This window comes from Mirounga angustirostris, unplaced genomic scaffold, assembly GCF_029215605.1.
Source record: "Mirounga angustirostris isolate CCGP_5_RB_7025 unplaced genomic scaffold, mMirAng1.0.hap1 SCAF_3, whole genome shotgun sequence".
Lineage (NCBI taxonomy): Eukaryota > Metazoa > Chordata > Mammalia > Carnivora > Phocidae > Mirounga > Mirounga angustirostris.
The window spans coordinates 142,154,800-142,177,982 of NW_026991711.1; the positions used below are offsets into that span (position 1 = coordinate 142,154,800).

General features: G+C 38.5%; 1 protein-coding gene and 1 long non-coding RNA gene across 11 annotated transcripts in view; one reads left to right on the plus strand and one right to left on the minus strand.

Annotated features, from left to right (window-relative positions):
* Nucleotides 1-23,183, minus strand: part of CCDC141 (coiled-coil domain containing 141) — a 213,645-nt gene that overhangs the window by 105,862 nt on the left and 84,600 nt on the right. For all 4 annotated transcript variants that reach the window (XM_054506112.2, XM_045868431.3, XM_054506111.2 and 1 more), the window contains exon 8: nt 19,142-19,258. In XM_054506112.2, coding sequence (XP_054362087.1) covers nt 19,142-19,258 — 117 coding nt within the window. The remainder of the gene's footprint in view (nt 1-19,141; nt 19,259-23,183) is intronic.
* Nucleotides 1-23,183, plus strand: part of LOC123839068 (uncharacterized) — a 108,927-nt gene that overhangs the window by 59,200 nt on the left and 26,544 nt on the right. For 4 of the 7 annotated variants that reach the window (XR_008505600.2, XR_006789568.3, XR_006789561.3 and 1 more), the window contains exons 3-4: nt 14,738-14,811; nt 18,130-18,161. The exons of 2 other annotated variants lie outside the window; for them this stretch is intronic. This is a non-coding gene — a long non-coding RNA (uncharacterized LOC123839068). The remainder of the gene's footprint in view (nt 1-14,737; nt 14,812-18,129; nt 18,162-23,183) is intronic. One more of the 7 variants, XR_008505601.2, reaches the window with a different exon arrangement.

A 23,183-nucleotide genomic window follows, 5' to 3' on the forward strand; every position in this document is an offset into this window, starting at 1 on the left:
GTTAATAAAAAGCTAAGGAAAAAAGAAAAAGAAATCCTATGAAACTAAAAAAAACTACAAAACTTCAATCTTTTAAAGCTATAGGAAAGGTCAGTCATTGAGGGTAGTTTAAAGAAATACATCCATACAATGGAATACTCTGTAGCAAAAGCATCACAACACTGTCTATATACTACTATAGAAGAATAACTAAGTAATAAAAACAAGATGCAGAAGGGTGAGCTTAGTAGGTCACTAATGAGGTAAGGAAGAGACAAAATAAGAATATAAAGTTGTATTTGTTTAGATAACACAAAGATACTGGCAGATAATAAAAAACTAATAACTGTGGTTACTTTTGACACAAGGAAGGGGACTAGGTAGGTGAAAACAGAAATATTTTATTACAGGTTTTTCTATGTCTCTTTAATATTTTTTAACAATGCAAATATATTGGCCAAAAAGCAAATTAAATGCATTGAAAAACAAAGAAATGCAGCTCACTAAATAAATAAAATAAAAGAGAAAAATCATATGATAATCTCAGTAAATGCAAAAAGAGGCATCAATAAAAATCAGTGTCCAGCAATGATTTTTTTAAAAAAATCCAAAATGTAACAAAGGATAGATGCAAAAACCAAACCAAAACAAAAAAACCTAAAAACTTTAGAAACATCATACTTAATGATAAAGCATTTGAATCTTTCTACTTAAAGTCAGGAACAAAACAAAAATGTCCTCTACCACTGCTGCTAGTCTTCATTTTACTGGAAGTCTTATCTAATGTTAGCACAGAAAATAAATAAATAAACAAACAAATGTATTAGAAAGGATGAACATTATTGTCACTGTTTACAGATGTATGATTTTCTACATGTAAAAACCAAGAGAATCTAGAAAAATAATTTAAACCAATAAGAATTCATCAAAGTTGCTATATAAAGGATCAATATAAGAAAATTAATAACGTTCATATATAGCAACAATAGTCAATTATTATAGTCAATTAGAAGATACAGATCTTGTAAAAAAGATCCACTTTATAGTTCTTCATTCATTTAATCAACAAACATTTATTTGGCGGGCCCATTCTACGCCAGGTATTCCCCTAAACACTTCATCCAGACCAGGGCAGTCAGTAGTAGGCTGACAGGGGAGTTCCAATATTAGTGATGGTGGTGGTATGCCATTATTTTATTTTGTTTTTAACCAATACACATGATAAATCAGTACATTACCTAGTACGTTATAAGGTGATGAAGTTTAAGAATAAAGACAAGTAAAACAGGGTAAGGGACTTAAGGGTTCATGCAGGATGGGAGTTCTGTGTAGTATTAAACATGGTGGTCAGGGTAGGCCTCTTTGATCAGTGAGTTTTGAGCAAAGACAGGAAGGAAGGGAGTGGGTGAGCCACATGGGTCTCTGGAGAAGGAGCTTTCCAGGCAGATGGCATAGCTGGAGTGAAGGCCCTCAGGTGGGAGTTTTCCTGCCTGGCTGGAGGAAGGGCAAAGAAACCAGCACAGTGGAGTGTGGATGGAGGAGCAAGAGGAGAAGCAGAAGAGAGGCATGGTGGGAGCAGAGCAGGGCAGAGGGGATTGTAATCATGGAGTCTTATTCTGAGAGAAGTGGGAAGCCCTTGGAGGAATTGGAGCATAAGAATGACATCATCTGGCTTAACTTAAAAAAACAAAAATAGGAATCGATCCCATTTACAGTTGCACCAGAACCCATAAGATACCTAGAAATAAATCTAACTAAAGATGTAAAAGATCTGTACTCCGAAAACTATAGAATACTTATGAAAGAAATTGAAGATGACACAAAGAAATGGAAAAATATTCCATGTTCATGGGTTGGAAGAACAAATATTGTTAAAATGTCTATGCTACCCAAAGCAATCTACACATTTAATGCAATCCCTATCAAAATACCAACAGCTGGGGCACCTGAGTGGCTCAGATGGTTAAGCATCTGCTTTTGGCTCAGGTCATGATTCCAGGGTCCTGGGATCAAGCTCTGCATCGGGCTTCCTGCTCAGCGGGGGGCCTGCTTCTCCCCCCTCCCTCTGCTTCTCCCCCCTCCCTCTGCTTCTCCCCCTGCTCATATTCTCTCTCTCTCTCTGTATCTCTTTGTCTCGAATGAATAAATAAAAAAACCTTTAAAAAAATTACCATGTCTTTCTCTGTTTGACTTATTTTGCTCAGCATAACACCCTCCAGTTCCATCCACGTCGTTGCAAAAGGCAAGATCTCATTCCTTTTTTTTTTTTTTATTCATGAGAGACAGAGCGAGAGAGAAAGGCAGAGGGAGAAGCAGGCTCCCAAGGAGCAGGGAGCCCGATGCGGGACTCGATCCCAGGACCCTGAGATCATGACCTGAGCCGAAGGCAGACGCTTAACCATCTGAGCCACCCAGGCACCCAAAATCTCATTCCTTTTGATGGCTGCATAATATTCCATTGTGTATATATATATATATACCACATCTTCTTTATCCATTGATCTGTTGATGGACATCTTGGCTCTTTCCATAGTTTGGCTATTGTGGACATTGCTGCTATAAACATTGGGGTGCACGTACCCTTTCGGATCCCTACTTTTGTATCTTTGGGGTAAATACCCAGTAGTTCAATTGCTGGATCATATGGTAGCTCTATTTTCAACTTTTTGAGGAACCTCCATACTGTTTTCCAAAGTGACTGCACCAGTTTGCATTCCCACCAACAGTGTAGGAGGGTATGACCTCACTGATATGAGGAATTCTTAATCTCAGGAAACAAACTGAGGGTTGCTGGAGTGGGGGGTGGGGTGGGAGGGATGGGGTGACTGGGTGATAGACACTGGGGAGGGTATGTGCTCTGGTAAGTGCTGTGAATTGTGCAAGACTGTTGAATCTCAGATCTGTACCTCTGAAACAAATAATGCAATATATGTTAAGGAAAAAAAAAAAGAAGAAGATAGCAGGAGGGGAAGAATGAATGGGGAGAAATCAGAGGGGTAGACGAACCATGAGAGACGATGGACTCTGAAAAACAAACTGAGGGTTCTAGAGGGGAGGGGGTGGGAGGATGGGTTAGCCTGGTGATGGGTATTGAGGAGGGCATGTTTGGCATGGAGCACTGGGTGTTATGCACAAACAATGAATCATGGAACTAATCTAAACTAAATGATCTACATCTACATCTAAACTACATCTACTACATCTAAAACTAATGATGTAATGTATGGGGATTAACATAACAATAAAAAATTTTTAAAAATACCAATAAATAAATAATAAAATAAAAATAAATAAATAAATAAAAAACCAAAAGCATTTTTCACAGAACTAGAACAAACTATTCTAAAATTTGTATGGAACCACAAAAGACCTTGAATAGCCAAAGAAAATAAAACTGGAGGTATCACAATTCTGGACTTCAAGTTATATTACAAAGCTATAGTAATTAAAACAATATGGTACTGGCATAAAAATAGACACATATCAATAGACTAGAACAGAAAACCCAGAATTAAACCCCCAATTATATGGTCAGTTAATCTTTGACAAAGGAGGAATGAATACACAATGGGAAAAAGACAGTCTCCTCAACAAATGGTGCTGGGAAAACTGGACAGCCACATGCAAAAGAATAAACTGGACCACTTTCTTTCACCAGACACAAAAATAAATTAAAAATGGATTAAATACCTAAATATGAGACCTAAAACCATAAAAATCCTCGAAGAAAACACAGGAAATAATCTGACATTGGCTGTAGCAACATTTTTCTAGGTATGTCTCCTGAGGCAAGGGAAATATAAGCAAAAATAAACTATTGAGACTACATCAAAATAAAACTTCTGCATAGTGAAGGAATCAATCAATAAAACTAAAAGGCAACTTATGGAATGGGAGAAGATATTTGCAAATGACATGTATGATTAAGATCCAAAATATATAAAGAACTGATACAATTCAACACCCAAAAATCAAATAACGCAATTTAAAAATGGGCAGAAGACCTGAACAGACATTTCTCCAAAGAAGACATCCAGATGGCCAACAGACCCATGAAAAGGTGCTCAACATCACTCATAATCATGGAAATGCAAATCAAAACTACAATAAGATATCACCTCACACCTGAACCGCAAGAAACAAAAAGTTTTGGTGAGGATGTGGAGAAAAAGGAACCCTCTTGCACTGTTGGTGGGAATGCAGACTAGTGCAACCACTGTGGAAAACAGTATGGAGTTTCCTCAAAAAATTAAAAATAGAACTACCTTATGATCCAGGAATCACACTACCCCAAAAATATAAAAACACCAATTCAAAGGGATACATGCACCTTGATGTTTATTGCAGCCTTATTTACACTAGCCAAACTATTGAAGCAGCCCAAGTGTCCATCAATAGATGAATGAATAAAGATGTGGTTGGTGTATATATATACAATGGGATTTTATTCAGTCACAGAATAAAATCTTGCCATTTGCAACAACATGGATAGAGCTAGAGAGTATAAAGTGAAATAAGTCAGTCAGAGAGTACAAATACCATATGATCTCACTCATATGTGTAATTTAAGAAACAAATGAGCAAAGGAAAAAAAAGAGATAGACAAACCAAGAAACAGACTTTTAACTACAGAGAACAAACTGGTGGTTACCAGAGGGGAGGTGGGTAGGGGGATGAGGGAAATAGGGGGTGGGGATTAAAGAGTACATTTATCATGATGAAAAAAAAAGATAAAAAAATAAATGTATTTAAAATTGTTCGTAAATAGCAAGTAGTCATGAAAAGCTAAAAAAAATAATAAAATAATAAAAAATAAATAAAACCACTGGGCTGTCATTGAGAATACATGGAAGGGGAGAGCACAGAGGCAGGGATGAGAGCACAGGAATTCATAAGGAGGCTGCCGTAATCAGTCAGGCAAACATGTGAGTGCTCATTCCCCAGGACAGCAGTGGAGGTAGTGAGAAACAATAGGATTCTGGACCTATTTAGAAGATACAGCCCAGGTGATTTCCTCTAAGAGGAAGTGAAGACTTTTTTGATCTGAATAACTGCAAGGATTGAGTTGCCTTTAACTGAGATGGGGAAACTCAGTGGAAGAGATTTTGAATGGGATGATGAGGAATTCTGTTCATGAGACCCTGTTGACTGTCTCTTTGGAAAGGCTGTGCTTAGAATCCTGAAGTCAGTACTCACCACCCACCTTTGCATGCACACACATACACATACACACTCACACACACACACTCTCACACATTCACATACACACTCAAGCACTCTCGCACAACTAAAAAGACACTCACACACTCATACTCTATTAGCAAATGCTCTCATGGATTTCTCCCAAATATGCTCCAAGCCTCTTCAATGAGAACAACCTATTCAAAAGGACTATGAAGGAAAGAGGCTTAAAGTTGCCTATAAGAAAAATAAGACCACAGGGTGCCTGGGTGGCTCAGTTGTTAAGGTCTGTCTTCAGCTCAGGTCATGATCTCAGGGTCCTGGGATCGAGCCCCGCATTGGGCTCCCTGCTCAGCAGAGAGCCTGCTTCTCCCTCTCCCACTCCCCCTGCTTTGTTCCCTCACTTGCTGTCTCTCTCTGTCAAATAAATAAACAAAATCTTAAAAAAAAAAGAAAAAGAAAAAGAAGACCACAAACTAGAGTAGCAAGAAGAAACCAAACATCCAGGACTTTTTCATATACATTTAAAAATGTGCAGGCATACGTGTAATCTATCAGCCAGTGGTTCTTCTTGTTCCTGGAATGCAGAGAAGCAAAATGACCGCCCAAGCCAACTACTGTGTGAGGTAATGCTGCATAGCAATCCCAGGTTACAGGACTGTGTTCAGTGGTTTGAAGCCCTTAACACACACCTTTGAACACTCAGTGTTCAAAAGTACTGCATAGTGATAGGTAAGATGTGACAGTATTTTTCAAGATGTGAGGGTTTGGATAGAACATATATATATATCAGTGACATCAGACACCGTGATCATGTTAACGTCATCTGCCTTTACTTTTGTTGTGACATTTCATACAAAGGGAGAGGTGCCTAACCGTATCTCAATACTCCCTAAGAGCCCCTTTGTGAGTAGTTTCTTTAAATCTTTCTTGGTCTGGGTTCCCAGGGACTTACTGTACATGTGAATGAAAATTTTTAAGTGTATTGTTGTTGTTTTAGAGAGAGAGAGAGAGAGCTGGGGGGGGGGCGGTGGCGGGCTGGAGAGGGACAGAGGGAGAGGGAGAGAGACAATCTTAAGCAGGCTGCACACCCAGTGTGGAGGCCAATTCGGGGCTCAATCTCGCGACCCTGAGGCCAAGACCCGAGCCAAAATCAAGAGTCAGACACTTAACCGACCGAGCCACCCAGGCATCCCTCTTTAAATGTTTTTTATCACTTACATATGGAATCTTAAAAAAAAATTTAAAAAGTCAAATTCAGAAACAGAGTAGAAAATTGGATGCCAGGGGCTGGAGGATGGAGGATAAAGAGAGAGATTGGTAAAACAGGCAGCAAACTTTCAGCTAGAAGATGAGTAAGTTCTGAAGATCTAATGTATAACATGATGATTATAGTGGATAACACAATCATATAATTGAAATTTGAGGAGAAGGTGGAACTTAATTGTTCTCACACATACAAACAGATAAATATGTGAGGTGATGATGTGTTAATTGTATGGGAGTAATTTTTTCAAAGTATATATGTATATCAAATCATCAAGATGTACACTTCAAATATCTTACAATTCTATGTGTCAATTATACCTCAACAAAGCTGAAAGAGAAGAAAAAATTGAAATCTCTCGATTCACAATGCAGTGAATCTCCGTGTTAAACACCAGGTGTACAAAGAACTCACCCTGTACAGGCTTTCTGTGCCTGAAGTCCCCGTCAACGCCCTATTACCATCATAGGATGTGCTAGATTTCAGCTTTAAAAGATAAACTGGTGTTTGGGACCAAAGGATATTATGCTAAGTGAAGTAAGTCAGACAGAGAGAGACAAGTACCACATGATTCCACTTACATGTGGCATCTAAAAAACAAATGAATAAACAAACTACAAAAACAGAAAACAGAAACAGACTCAGAAAATACAGAAAACAAACTGGTGGTTGCCAGAGGAGACAGGGGTGGGGAATGAGCGAAATAGTGAAGGGAATTAAGGGGTACAAACTTCTAAGAAAAAAAAAAAGACAAAGCAGTACTTTATCTTTAATAGTAGGTAAAACTTAGAGGCAGCATTGGGTTTGGCCACTCTGCAAATCATTTCACCTTTCAACACTGCCTGAAATTTCACTCTTGTGTTTCGGTTAATAAACATTTACTTAAAAAAATTAGAGGTGGGACAGGATGGTGGAAAATTTTTAAAAAGAAGAAGAAAAGGGGGTGCCTGGGTGGCTTAGTCAGTTGAACATCAGACTTTTGGTTTTGGCTCAGGTCATGATCTCAGGGTCGTGAGACTGAGCCCCTCACTGGGCTCTGTGCTCAGCGTGGAGTCTGCTTGAGACTCTTTCCCTTTTCTTCTTCCTTCCCCTCTGCCCCACCCCCCACTTGCAAGCTCTCTCTCTCTAAAATAAAAATAAATAAACAAATAGAAGAAAAACAAAAGTAAAAGACAGTTAAGAAGTTGGTAGACATTCACACATTGGTGTGAATCAGATTGCTTTCCACCTAAGTTAGTTAGAAAGGCTAAGCAGAGACAGAAGCTGTAAGCAGAGTTTGGTATGTACTTCAAGATTGGGCCCCACAGAAGTTAGCCAAGAAGCAAGACAAAGAGACTAGCATTCATGTTTAAGATGTCTAGACAATATTTTGAGGTCAGTACATGGGGCAGGGAGGATCTATTTAAAGTTCTGTCTCCATTCCAGCCTCAAGGGTGAACTATGTAAATCTTAGGTGACCTTGGGGTGCAGTGTCAGTCCAGATTCCTTCTCTGGGAAGCTTTTTGATCCCCACCCCCCACACACTCTTGCTTTTACCTTTTCCCACAGAGCATTGCTTATTGTTTAATTAAAGCATCTTTTCCATCCTTACTGGCATTTCAATTGTTCACATATCTGATTTCTCCACAAGTTTGATTTCTCCACAGCTCTGAATTGCCTAAAAACAGGGCCATGGCATATTTAATTCTGGATTTCCTAAAGCACCCAGAAGAGGGTTCTGGGACACATAGTGTTTGTTGGGTCAGTGGATGACTCTATTAGAAAGGAAGCTGGCAGCAACATGTTACCCCATGTTGGCCCTTGCTGGACTTCTAAATTGCTGTGGCTTGTAAGTGACTTTCAGTGTGCCAGGGAGGTCATGAGTCATTCTCTCTACTGCCTAATTATCATCAAGACTATGGATTAAACAAAATTTGATAGGAAGACTTGATTCTAAAGCAACAGAGAAATAATGGTCAAAACTTTGTGAAAGATGGATGTAGTACTGCAGTTCTCAAGTGTTAGGTGGAAAGCAATCTGATATTTCCCCTCCTGCCTTTTGTAAAAAAACTAAGTCTATTGAAGACAATATCATAGATGTACTAAAGGAGAAGGAGATAGAGGTGAGGGTTATCAAAAGATGGGGCGATCTGTCCAGCAACCAGAGAAAAAGCTGGTTGGGAGAAGAGGCGCATGAGGAGATGGATGGTCTTTTTAGGGCAGTGCCATGTGGAAGTCCCAGGCTTCCCCGGGCATGGCTGTGAGTTGCCTCCCAGGGGATGGAATAGTTGGGCCATCCTAGGGCCCCAAACAGCCACAGAAGCAGAGAGCCACTGAAACCGCAGTCTTCATACAGGCTGAGACAATGACTGTTTCAGAGGGAGTCAGCATAGACTGATGAGTAGAGGGGCCTTCCGAAGGTATGGTGCCGCAGGAGTCCAGGAACACTTGCAAAACGCTGGGGAAAGGGAACTCCAATAACCACAGAGACTGGGTGTCCCACCAGTCAGAGGATGGGAGCTTGGAATCAGGTGTATGTTGATTAAAAAGGAAAAAAAAAGATGTAAAAGCAAACAAGCAATATTTCATGCAAAAATATTGTAGTTTGTAGGCTCAGATTAATACTACTACTCAACATAATTTTTATAGTCTCTGTCAAAGATTCCAGGCGCCCAAATTGAAGTGGTGGGCCTGGAATGAGAAGAGAAGGAGATGGGAGGTAAGAATGGACTTACACTGAGAGGTCATCCGACCTGAAGGGAGAGAGGGAGAGAATAAGGCTCTAATGTGACCCTGAAATCTCTAACCTGGTGGCTGAAGGACTGCAACATCTTTAGCCAAGAAAGAAAACGGGAGGATTTGAAGGAGAAAGTAATGATCCTAGCTGAGTTAGAAGTGCTATTAAGAAGTCTATGTGTAAATCTTCAACAGGAATTTCTAAAAAGAAGACTGGAGTTGAGAAATGACATATGGGCTGGAAATTTTTTTTAAAGTCTAGAAATCATCAAAAGAAAAGTGATGTTGTCATCATGGGATTAGAAAAGGCCACATGAAGAATGCAGGAAACAAGAGAAGAGCCACAGATTAAGCATGATAGGCCAAGGGAGCCTGGAGGAAGAGTTGGCATTGAGCAAGATTTAGAAGGAGCCATTCCAGAGATGGAAGAACTAGAGAAAACAGTGTTTCAGAGACCAAGTGCATAGAGAGGGTCCAGTCATTAGTTACTGAGAAAGAGCAGTTTCTTCTAATGCAAGTAAAGGATTAGTGGGGGAGTAGGGAGGCAGGAGGCAGAAAATAAAGTAGTTGCATTAGTTTCCTAGGGCTGGTGTAACAAGGTACCACAAATGGGGTGGCCTGAACAACAGAAATGTGCTCTTTCACAGTTTTGGAATCTAAGAGTTTGAAGTCAAGGTGTAGGCAGAACTGGTTCCTCCTGAGGGTGGTGAGGGAAGCACCTGCTCCCAGCCCCTCTTGGCTTTGGCGATGGCTTTTTTCTCCCTGCCTCTCTTCACATTATCTTTCTTCTGTGTGTGTCTGCCTCTGAGTTCAAATGTCCCCCTTTAAAAAGCCACATAGAACTAGCGTCCACCCTAATGACCTCATCTTCACTACTTACACCCTTTTTCCAAAAGAGGTCACATTCTGAGATTCTGGGTGTTAAGACTTCAATGCAGAAATGTTGGGAAGGATAATTCAAGCCATGACAGTAGCCAAGGAAAAGGTGGAATAACGTCTTAAGGATTGAGCAGCAATGTTTTTGTTTTTGATTTTGTGAGACTAAAATGTAATTGAGGGATGGTGAGAAGGGGTGACTGAAAAATGAAGAGAGATTCAAACTGATGAGATGGGAAAGGTGGGACCTAGAATGGCAGGTGGAGGCTTAGATTTGAAAATGAGAGGAATGGGAGAAAAGGTGGAAAAGAGACACCAAAGGCAGGGAAGAAAAGAGTCAAGCAATTTCACCTTTCATGGCCACGTGACTCTGAGGTTAAGTAAAGCCTGGCTGGGAGTTTTAAAAGAGGATAAAAGTTTTGGACTGGTTATTATGGGGAATGGAGCAGGGAATTAACAGATGAAAAATAAAGAATTCATAAGGCTAACTGATAATAGATCATTTCCTTTTAAAATAGATCTAATCAGAAAAATTATGCAAGTGCTTCATCTTTTTTCTGAAGTAGAAACAGAGAAAATGGGTGATTGAGTTACTCACAAGTAGCCCTGGTGGCCCATGTGGAAGAGTATGAGGAAGGAAGTCAGGAAAAGGCGAAAAGAAAGGGGGTGCGGGGAGAGCAGGGTCAGTGATGTTTTGGAACCAAAGAGGCCACAGGACTGGAAAGCTGAAGTAAAGGCCTTTGGAGTGATGAACATCAAGGAAATCTATGGGCACAAGTATTGGAAGTCTCTAAGAGAATGCTGAAGTAGCACAGAAAGGTTGCAGGGATTTAAGGCGTGAGTGTTTTAAGCCCTAAGAAAATGCCTTCTCTGATGTCCACTTCAAATAGACTCACTTTCACTATTATGATTATGACAGCAGTATTACCTTGAGTTGTAATAATAGTAACTATACAAATCCATGTTTTGTGGAAATTTTATTTAAGGGCTGATAAATGACAAAGAGGCTGAGGAAGAGAGGAGGAGAGTAGATGGTAGGGAGGGGGAGGGAGGAGGAGTGAGGAGGAGGGAGAGGGGAGGTGGAATAAAATGTATAAAGACTTATTGTAAAAGTCGTAAGTAAAAAAGAGAGAGTGGAAGCTTTCTCTAAGTGGTTAAACAACGAGCTGGTGAAGATTCTAAAAACAAAATGACAGCAGGTAGTTTTAAACCTAGTGATCATGTTCTTCATTTGCTTCCTTAACTCATCCCTTTCTTAGATGGGCATAAACATTTCTGAGGGACTTTCTAAATCAGATTTCCCCTGGAAATGAAAGCATATGGTTCACTAAGCTTTAAATTAACCCACATGTTAAGGCTACAGTAAGTTTACCACTGTGAAAATCCCATCACATTGTAGATTTTCCCAATGCTTGCAGACAAAGGCAGTACTATTTATACTTATTTCGCCTGTTAGTAATGAAATTGTTTCTAATTTATGTTCTGTGAAAAGTGACATCTGCTTTTAATTGGAAAGCTCATTAAAAAATCAGACAAGTAAAACAAATTATTCACTAAAATGAAGACAGAGGAATTGAAATGCACTAATGCAGGTGTCTTTACTGTTTGGAGACTCACTTAATTTCTTCCTTGAGACATTTCAGATCCAGACCCCACTTTATTTTTTAAATAACATAAAACATTATAAAAGAAACAAACTCTGCTTCATTTTATGCATTTTCCTTATAATCATCAGAGATGATATAAGCTGATTTACTGAAGCAATATGTTTTATAGTAGTTTTACCATTTTCTCATGTACCTTCAGTGAAAGAATTTGGGGATGTAATGAAAGTTCAAATAGCAGAATAGCCAGCTTCTTAGGGCGCCTGGGTGGCTCAGTTGGTTAAGCGACTGCCTTCGGCTCAGGTCATGATCCTGGAGTCCCGGGATCGAGTCCTGCATCGGGCTCCCTGCTCGGCAGGGAGTCTGCTTCTCCCTCTGACCCTCCTCCCTCTCATGCTCTCTGTCTCTCATTCTGTCTCAAATAAATAAATAAAATCTTAAAAAAAAAAAAAAAGTTTAAAAATAAATAAATAAATAAATAAATAAAAAGAATAGCCAGCTTCTTTATATAGGTTAATATGTGCCAAAATGAGAAGAAAAGTGATGTATGATATATTTACATAGTTTAATAACATGCAATCATTAAAAAGCATATTTAAAATATGCATTTAAATGGGGAAATGCTTATGATATAATGCTAATTGGAAAACTCACACTGCAAAACAATACATACACAATTTTGTATATAAAAACACACACATATAGTATATTATACACACATACACAGTTCAGGGATACTCAATTTTATGTAGGTTTTATTATTTCCTTCCCATTTCCATATACACCCACACAGTATGAGTGATTTTAATTTTCTTTAGTTTTATGTATTTTCTCATTTTTCCAAAATGAAAATGTACTATGTAATCAGAAAAATAAAACAATAAACATTTTTTATTTAAAAAAATTTTTAAATTTTATATTTTTGAGAGAGAGAGCACGCATGTGTGAGAGTGCAAGCAGGGAGAGGGGGCAGAGGCAGACTCTGTGCCAGGGTGACCAAGGCAGGGCTCTATTTGGTGGGGAAGAGGGGGCACAGCACTCGGGAACAATCCTGCCACCCTGAGATCATGACCTGAGCTGAAACCAAGAGTCCAAAGCTCAACTGACTGAGCCACCCAGGTGTGTCCCTAAACATATTTTTAAAGAGCCAATTCCTCATAGTGGTTCTATTGATGAGAATTATGTATTTAGAATAGTCAAATAAGCTTGCAAGAGATTCTGCTTTACTTCCTTATCTTATAAATATTTTGTAAATCTAAACTTGACTTTTCCTCTAAATAAAATTTATGTGGGATCTAAGCAGTGGTATTTTTTAAGAATCCCCAAATAATATTATTTAAAGGAACTAGAGGCCAAGATCACAAATCTAATTTATGAAATCACTCAGCAACAACTGGAAAATATTTTCAATGACTTGGAAAATCGGATTAGATGATGAATCATGGAAGATGGTTTTAATCTTGAAGCTGAGGAATGTGAATTCTACTATATTAAAACATTGAAGATGATGTTTCTATATACATCAGAATGCCAAAGATCATTGTTAATCAAGGACTTTGTAAACAATATATAGTCATCTGGAAAATTAAGGAGAATATAGACATACATGAAATAGATGGGGAAGACCTCTAAGTTAGTGCCTCTTAAACTTTAGTGTCAGTTCAAATCCTGTGGGGAAATTTGTTAAAATGCAGATTCTGACATAATAGGTTTGGTGGTTAGAGTCTGGGATTCTGTATTTCTAAGACTTCCAGATTCCACTGCTGCTCTCTGGGGGCCACATGTTGAAAAACACGGCTACAACTCTCTTTTAAGCCTTTAAGATGGCGATTAATATCCTTCATCTCAAAAGACATCACACTCTACCTAAAGTTGCATCAGAATTGCAATAGCTTTCTAAGTGACTTTTCTGTCTTCGTTATCACTCCCTCTCATTCTTATCATTCACAGTTTGCAACGTAATTTACAAAGACACAAATCAGTTTAAGCCATTACTACACTTTGATAGTACCTCATTGCCTGTCATGTCTCCAACCCAAATGTTTACAGGGGCCAGGCACATAATGTGAATGAGGTGAAGCAAAGGTGGGAGGCGAGGTAGTAACGAGGAAGGGTAGGGACTGTGGAAAACTGGAGTGCACGTGTCTTTTCTAAAGGAAATAGCTATTATGGGGCTCCAGACAAGTGTTGCTATGTCTATATGGAAAGGTAAGCCTGATACTGCCAGATCTTCCAGTTTTTTTAGAAGGAGAAGAAAATCTGGATTGGATTTTGATAAAAACATTACCATCTTAAGATTGACAATAAATTTCCTTTGAAGATTTATTTATTTATTTATTTATTTTAGAGAGAAAATGAGTTTGGGGAGGGACAGAAGGAGAGAGAAACTTTAGCAGGCTCCTTGCTGAGCTCGGGGCCCATGTAAGCCTCAATCTCATGACCCTGAGATCATGACTTAAGCCAAAACAAAGAATTGACAGTTAACCAAATGTGCCACCCAGGGCTCTTGACAATAAATTAAAAAAAAAAAAAATCCTGATGCCCCAAACTACCTAGAATCTCTGGGCACGAGATCCAGACTTCAGTATTTTTTCAAAGCCCTCAGGAGATTCTAGTGTGCACCAACTACAAAGGGTCTGAAACTGAACCAAAGTTTGAAGCAATATTAGTGAGAGGATTAAAGATCCACCACAGTGGTATGAAAATTACTTTAAGCCGAAAACATCTGAACAATCAGCAGTCACAGAAATATTAGCTTAACTTAAACAGAGTATCCTGAAAATACAGCTACCATTGACCCTCTTCCCAGGGAATTTCCTAATTGAAAGAAGACTGACCCTTACCAGCAGGAAGTACAAATTCAGCTGCCATTAACTCTTCCCACTGGGAGGAAGACAGACTGCCCATTTCATTAACATCAAAAAGCCCAGTAGAACCTTCCATACTCATTCATTGAGGCCCTAAGCCCCCCAACCCTTTTTTGTTAAAATGATATATATAATCCTCAACTTCTGGCTATTCCACAAACTTTCCATTACGGGGACCTCCCATGCATGTATGAAAATAAACCTTGTCTTTACTCCTGTTAATCTGTTTGCTGTCTGTTAATTTGTAGACACCCAATCACTGGACACAAATTGGAAGAGGAAAAGTTTTCCTCCCGGCAGAAATACAAGTTCATTCTTGAAGGTAGTTCTTATATGAACATTATTTCTGATGTGTGGAAGAAGGAATGATTATGCCTCCTCAAAAGAGATAATAAGGAAGTGTTTGTTTACATATTATTTTAATACATCTTAAAACCAACTCAGCTCCAAAGTTTGAATTCAAGCCTTGGGGAATCAAATTAATACATGATAAAATCTAAGAGTATTTAAGATCTTAACCAAAGGGTGGTTTATAATCATCAATGTCTGCTATTTCTTTATCTGCTACATATGTAAAAGGAAAATATTTTTCATATTTAGTAAAGAAAGTATAATGATTTAGCATAATTTATTCATAGTCAAAGGTTATAATAAAAATTCTTTTAGTTCATTATTTCAACACATTCTGAATAAGGCATCACGTTTATTAAGAGATAGAAAGTTTTCCATATTTCTTATTTGAGTATATTCCAGTAAGAAATTATAGAGGCATTTTCAAAATTTATTTTAAAAAACTTACTGCTTAAAAAAAAAGCAATACAGGGGCGCCTGGGTGGCTCAGTTGGTTAAGCGACTGCCTTCGGCTCAGGTCATGATCCTGGAGTCCCTGGATCGAGTCCCGCATTGGGCTCCCTGCTCAGCGAGGAGTCTGCTTCTCCCTCTAACCCTCCCCCCGTCATGTACTCTCTCTCTCTCTCTCTCATTCTCGCTCTCTCAAATAAATAAATCTTTAAAAAAAAAAAAAAGCAATACAGAACAGCTCCCTGCTGCTCAGTTTAGCTGTGGGGAGCAGAAACACCTACTTTTCCTGTGTTACCAGATTATTTATATATGTTTCACTAATGAACCCCCAGCTTGAGGCCTTATTTATACATAAAATCTCCTTTGAAAGACACATTCCCTCTTCCTCTCCTCATACTCACACCCAAACAAAACTCCAAAATGTAATATGCTGGTTCCTGTTTAAGGCCATATAAAAGTGGAATCCGTCTGTAAGAACAAGGAACAAGATGGTTGAAAAAGCACGGATGAAAACTATTTGAACATTTACACCATCCATGGAAAAAGAAAAGCAATACCTTTGAGCCACTACTAAAATGTGGGTGTTTTCATAGATATTTTCTAATTGAATATTCATGCCTCCTCCTTATAGGTGAGGAAGGTAAAGCTCAGAGAGGTCAAATGTTCCCAAAGTTACATAGTGAGTGACAGCAAGGATTTGAACCTGTTTTTTTTCCATGTGGATGCAACCTATTATAACCTTATAATCTATTTTTAGAAAACTTGCTCATTTAGGTGGGAAAAGGCCGGTAAAGTAGCTAAGGAAACATCTAACCAGCAAAGGTTGGTAGGTCCTTCCAGAAATCTTAATACTGTAAATAGGACTGGCTTCATGGGCAAAGGACCCATGTCATCCGACAGGTTCCTGAGTTTAGAAGAGCCATGTGCTCGGTTTATGCTCTGCTGTTGCTGCACTGAAATTTCAATAATTTATTTAAAAAGTCCTCCATGTTTTCATTTTGCACTGGGTCCTACATATTATGTAGCTGGTCCTTCTTCTAAAGGCCAACAAAGTGAGAATGAAGTTTACAGATATGAGAACTTTCCTTGAGGAGCCAAAAGGTGGTTGGGTCTCAGTGTCAGGGGCATATGGCTTAGAATAGAATAATGGCAGATACCATGATAGGAGATAGGCCAGGGGAGAGCTTTCTGGGTATGATGCTTTCTTTCCCCACCTGCTTGGTCAGTGCTTGTCAATGTACCTTTTTCAGGACAGAAGATAGTAGCTCCAGTACAGTAGCATCCAGAGGGAGAAACAACATGAGGCTAGCACTGGAATCTACCAGGTAGATAGCTAATATATGAGAGGTAATCAAACTGACCTGTTTCTTAGTGAGCCCTACCCAACTCTCACTAAATGAATGAGATAGAACATACCCCAGGGAAATGGGTTTTGGAACAAAGCAGGATTGAGAGTCCAATCAGCGGGAGTTCCTCCAAGGGATCCCCTCCTTTATATGTGTCTGGGGTAGAGGGGAAAACCATGAATGGTTGAGCCCTAATTATAACGATAGAAGCTCTCTGCACTCAGGGGCACCCAGCTCCCCACCAGAAGGGGACAAGTTGGAGCACCAGCTCTCACACCTCCCATGCCTTACCAGTCAAAATTTCTGCTCTCCCAAGGGAATACTAGCTCAGGGGAAAGTAACATCTGATGAGCATAAGCAACACACTGAAATACGTGAATCAGAGGAAGTAGAATTAAGGCACTGGATAGATCAAACAGTTAATGTGTGAATAAAGTATACCTTAAGATATAAGGAAGAACATTAGATAAAATGAAGCTTTATTTCATTTTATCATATCAGTTCATAAAATGAACCCGGTAAAAACAATTATGAAGCAGAATCAGTATGAGGCACAAGGCATGAAAAATCGCCGAAGTGAAGAAACTTGGCGAGAGGGCGAATAACAGAAGTGTGGTAGGGGAGTCAGTGAGCTAGAAGGTCAGGCATTTCAGAAGGGATAAAGAAATAGGAGCCAGTTAAAATTATGAAGGATAGAAATAGAACATTAATATCTATTTAACAGAACTTGCCAAAGTCCTATTAGAACTGAGTTTAGATGTCAAAAAATAATTTCTCCAGACTGTGAGATTTTCCTCAGGGCTATGAGAATCCATGATTAGTCCACAGTTACAGGGAATATAACTCCAAATATGACTAAATTATGTAAGTAAACCATTTTTGTTTGTTTTAAAGAAGGCAACAATCCTGTGCAATTCAGGTCATCTCTTGTGCTTAGCATTTAGGGATTTTGATAGAATTTTCACTGATAAAACCTGGGTTTGACACCCACAGAATAAACTGCTGTTGAACCTAAACAGGTAAACCAAATGCTGAAAAATTTTAAAGAACTTTAAAAAATCATCAGTCATAGCAATCTTCTGTGATTGCGTCTTTTATCAATCTGGCAAATATTCAGACCAAACACATAAAATACCTATGTATACTGCAGTGTTCAGAGAGAAGCGATAAACAAAAAAACAAAAGCATCCTGGTTCTTCTGTGATTTCAGTCCAGATAAATGCAGTCTACTGCTTTCCCTGCCTGCCTGTCCCTCCATCCCCTGCCACCAATCCCATCCTCCCAAACATGTAAATATTTATTTGTCTTCCTTATTTTCAACCCTCATCTGGTAGTGCTGGCCCATTGTTTTCCAGAGCTTCAAGGCTTGGCTTTACCTACAACTATCAATCATTCAAGATAGTAATAATAGAAAGTTCTCTTAAGTCTTGATACTGATTAAGGTTTTCACTGTTCCTATTCAATCTAATACAAATGGACTTTTGTTTCCTTAGAGATCAAAATGGAGCACTTGTAAAGAACTTTGGTAAGTATTTATAGACCCCACAGATACAAAGGAGTCAATTGCCAAATAAGAAGACACAGTGGGGGCGCCTGGGTGGCTCAGTTGGTTAAGCGACTGCCTTCGGCTCAGGTCATGATCCTGGAGTCCCGGGATGGAGTCCCGCATCGGGCTCCCTGCTCAGCAGGGAGTCTGCTTCTCCCTCTGACCCTCACCCCTCTCATGCTCTCTCTCTCATTCTTTCTCTCAAATAAATAAATAAAATCTTTAAAAAAAAAAAAAGAAGAAGAAGACACAGTGGGAGAGGAGCATCTCTACACAGCCCCTCTGCTCATCTTGCTTTCAGTACTTCATGATTGCATTCTGCACATTCCACATATCTACAAGTGGTTGACTGGCTCGTAGCCATTTCTTTTTTGCAAAATGAAAAAATGTGAGGCAAGTTAAGGAAATAGGGAAATGTAAATGGGAACAGCAAGCAAACTATACCTGGAAATCATAAAAGTAATAGCATAATGAGATCTTAGTGTAGAACAAGAATTTTTTTTAGAAAGCTAGCAGAATATAGGCTTAAGAGCTTTGGGCCTTGGAGTTAGATAAGACCTGAATCAAATTCCAACTCTGCCCCGGACAAGATACATTACATTGGTCAAGTTACTTTGCATCTCCAAGCCTCTGTGTTTTGTTTGTTTTGATCTGTAAAATAATACGTACCCCTTAGAGGTTTTGTGATAATTTAGATAAGGATCTCTTATACTTAATATAGTGTTTGATAGATAGTAACTACTCAAAAGAAGATAGTTATTATTATTGTAGAGGCTGTTTTGTTCCTTATTATTCTAGAAGCCCAGTCAGTAGGTAGTTGTACTAGCTAATAACTATCAGAATCTTTTCTTTGTAAACAGTGAATTATTCAGAGGGTTTAGTACTTCTCTACATTACCTACAGAAGCATATTCAAAAGAAGACCATGCATTTTAAAATTATTTTTAATGTGTCTCTTACCTTTGCTTTTATTATCAATTCCTCATGCTTACAGATTAGCTCCTCATTGTCTGAAAGTGATGAACCTAGACTTTGTTCCTGTAAATCTCTTATGGTTTTCTGAAACCAACAAGTAACCTAGGTAAGAAGCACAAAGAGAGACGAAATTTCAAATGATTAGAATAAGTAAATAGAAATTAAAAATATTTCCTTAACCTTTTCAAAACTTAAGCTATTTCAGTTTCTTTCTACATAAGCTCATCTCACATATTAAATTAATATGATCAGGTTTGTTTTTTCTTCATTTCAATCTCTACGTAAGAGAAAAAAATAAAGTAATCCCCCAAAAGCATGAAAATGATACATCAGTTCAGTAGATTACATGGAATGAAGGAAATAATTCAAAATCTCCTAATAACAAAGAACCAGAATAGATTCCCACAATCTATAACTCATGCATTCTTTTAGAATATAAATCTTCCCTGAATAAGAATATGAATGTAAGTATGGAGTTACATAAACCTACATGAAGATATTAGCATATGTAGAATTATATTTCTACTATAAAATGACAATGCAAAAATATTTCAGCAATGCAATTGCTGAAAATCTGTATTCAGAAAATAAATGGAGAAATTTTTAATATTCTACTGATATTATAAACAGCTAAGGGCATGACTCACATTCATTTAGACTTGATTTACAATACATGATTTACACAGTGTTGAAACAACAAATAGCAAAGGACTTGAAAGAAGCTGTACATTTTTAAATGGTGACATAAGTAGACATGGAACCAATGACATGGAGCCCCTGGATACAGATTCCTTATTCCAGTTAAAGCAAAGAGAGTTTTACTCTCAAGTCCTACAGTGTTATCTCCATGATCACATCACAGCTACTGATCCTTAAGAGGCCACAACATGCTAGACAGTTTGCTACTTGCTTTTTGGGCATCATCTCTATTTCTTTCAACAACTCTCTAACAAAAGTGTGATATCTTCATTGTAGAGATGAGGAGAGGTGAAGCAGCTTATCCAGGGCCATACAGTAAGTGGCAGAGCCAGGTTTGTCTCCAAACCTACATTATTCTTTTCGCCGTGCCGTGCTGCCATCTTAGGTAACCTAAGTCTTACAGCCCTGGCCATCAGGGGTACTACTTCAAGCCTGAAGAATGAATCCTGACATCCCATTCAAAATGGTGGGCAACGCCCAAACGTTGTACTATGCTTTTTTTTCCAGCCTAGGTTGTCTTGCCTACAACAACCTCAGGATTTCTCTGAACTCCTATAACATAGAGAAATGTGTGAAGCAGATAGTCAAAGAGAAAGCTAGATTAGTCCTGAAGCTCCACATAATAAATGCACACCTCCCTTCTCCCCCCCACACACAAGTTAGGAGTTACCTAGAATAGGACATTCCATTACCATTACAGGGCTGATATCACAAAACTGATTATGAGATCAAATGGTCTATACCAACACTTAGCATTTTTCAGCATGGAATAAGCAGTACATTTGGGGTAAGAGAGTTTCTCCAGCTTTCTGCTAACTGGAAATCTTTGTTAACCAGCATTTTTGGCTACCATCAGCGCAATTTAAAATTAATGGTAACCCTGTAGCAGTTTACATATGAAGTACACCTCATTTTTTTTTTCAGAATATTTGGTAACCTGTGCACAATATACACATTAGCCAATCTCCATATCTAAAGCATTGTATATGTATTTACAATTATTTGAAGATAATCTATCTTTCTGTTATCCCAATTAGAACTATGTGATATGTACAATATGCATATTAGAACCCACAGAGAGTATCTTATCAAGAGCTATAAAATTTATTCACTAATTAATTTTTATAAAAATAGTTTCTCACAAAAGATGCAGTGAACCCATATAAAACCACAACTAGAGGAATGATTTAAAGGTTTCATCAAAGAAACATGGATCATGAATATAACTAAGTTTAAGAGAGCATTGACTAAGTACTGGGAGTGAGTTTTATTTTTTCTTAGCTAACATGGGAGGAACTCAGAAATCTCAAGAATGTTTAATAGGGAAAGTTAATATAGAATCTGAGTGAATAAAAACTGGGTACAAACAGGTGTTTGCTAATCTCTAAACCCTGAACCCTCAGATAATCCTATTCAGTTTTGTGAGTCAAAGACTTGTCATCTACCACATGCCAGCAGTGATGAAAGCCGGAGAGGAGTGAGTTGTTTCGATTTTTAAAAGTTATCTACTGACCTCATCCTCTAGATTTGGCAAATACTATTCAACCCCCAAAGGATACTATTCCTGTATGGCAATACTATTCCCTATTAAGAGAATGTAGTTAAAGATCTATGTTGGTGTTCTGTGTATTCTGATCACATACCTTCCTGACAAAGCATGCTGACTCTTTAGATCTACACAATTTTACTACCAAATGCACCCTGGGAGGAAACATAAAAACAAGCTGGCATAAAACTCAGAAGTCAGTAGTTCATTGTCAGGGTGTTACATCTCATCATGAGGTATCATATACATGAGCAGCCTTTTAGATCAGATTACTGTGTGGTTCTGTAGCATACACACAGAATAGGCTCTCAGAGTCCTTCTGATGTAAAAGCACGACACCCTAAGTTACTGAGAGTATGTCAACCATAATATCCCGCCACCCAATAAATCAGTCATTGCATCCCACAAGTAGCTACTGCGGACAGCTGCACAGATATTCCAAGAGCACTTTTTATAAGTATTTAAATTATATCAGCTGCTGTCCAAAAGCCTGAGTGATAAAGTACAGTAAATGATGCATCAGGACATTCTGTAGAACATGGTCCTTGCAAAAGGATGAAAACATGAGCCAAGGATTCAGGGGATGCAGAAAAGAAGAAGAAAAAAACATTCAGAGTATGCCCTGGAAATCAATTCTGGGCAGTGATGGATTAAGGAGGTAATTAGAACATTTTCCCTTTCTCTTCTCAGTTCCTACCTTTCAGCTTGAACTAAGCAATGTGTTCATGATCATCCCAGCAGTTTGACATGACATTCTAGATACTCAGTGCCCAGTGGAGGTAGAACTAAGATAGAGAAGGAATGGAGATCTTTTTTTGTGGGGAGAAGGGGAACACCTATCAGAGAGTAAAGGGAGATAGAAATAAAAAGGAAGTCAACAAAGATTCAAAGCAGGAGCAAAACCAAGAGCTGCCTTGGAAATGAAAGCTGCCAGGAAAACTCACTCAAATGCTGTATGTAGACCTGCACTGTCCTGTATGGTAGCCGCTAACCACACATGGCTATTGAGTACTTGGATTGGGCCAAGTCTAAATCGAGATGTGCTCTAAGTATAAAATACACAGCAAATTTCACAGACTTTGTATAAAAAATAATACAAATGCCTTGTTAAGAATATTAGTATTGATTAAGTATTGAAGTACTATTTTAGGTATGTTAGGTTAAATAAAATGTATTATTGCTTTTCACTTTTTATGTGACTTTTTACCTTTTTTTAAAAAGATTTTTATTTATTTATTTATTTGAGAAAGAGAGAGTGAGTGAACAGGCATGAGCAGCGGGGAGAGGCAGAGGGAGAAGCAGACTCCCCACTGAGCAAGGAGCCCGACACAGGGCTTGATCTCAGGACCCTGAGATCATGACCTGAGCCAAAGGCAGATGCTTAACTGACTGAGCCACCCAGGTGCCCCAACTTTTTACTTTTTTAATGTGGCTACTAGAAAATTTGAAATCATATATATGACTTGAATTATATATCTTTATTGAACAGTTCTGCCACTCAAGGATATTCAGACTATCCATATTGGTTAAATATAGATCTAAGGACTGAGTTTTAATTAAGGGCAATTTAAAATAACAGAGTCAAGAGAATGGTGAAATGAGATCTCAATTGGTAAGCATTTATGGACCACTGAGGGGAGGATAAGGAAGTAGAACTAATGATACTTCCAAAGAAGTTTATTGGTTCAGTAAAGGAGAAATCTGGAACAGCTTTAAGGAAGCAGAGGCAGCAACGCAGCCTCCCCCACACTTTTTTCTTTATTTATTAGATGAGACTTAAGC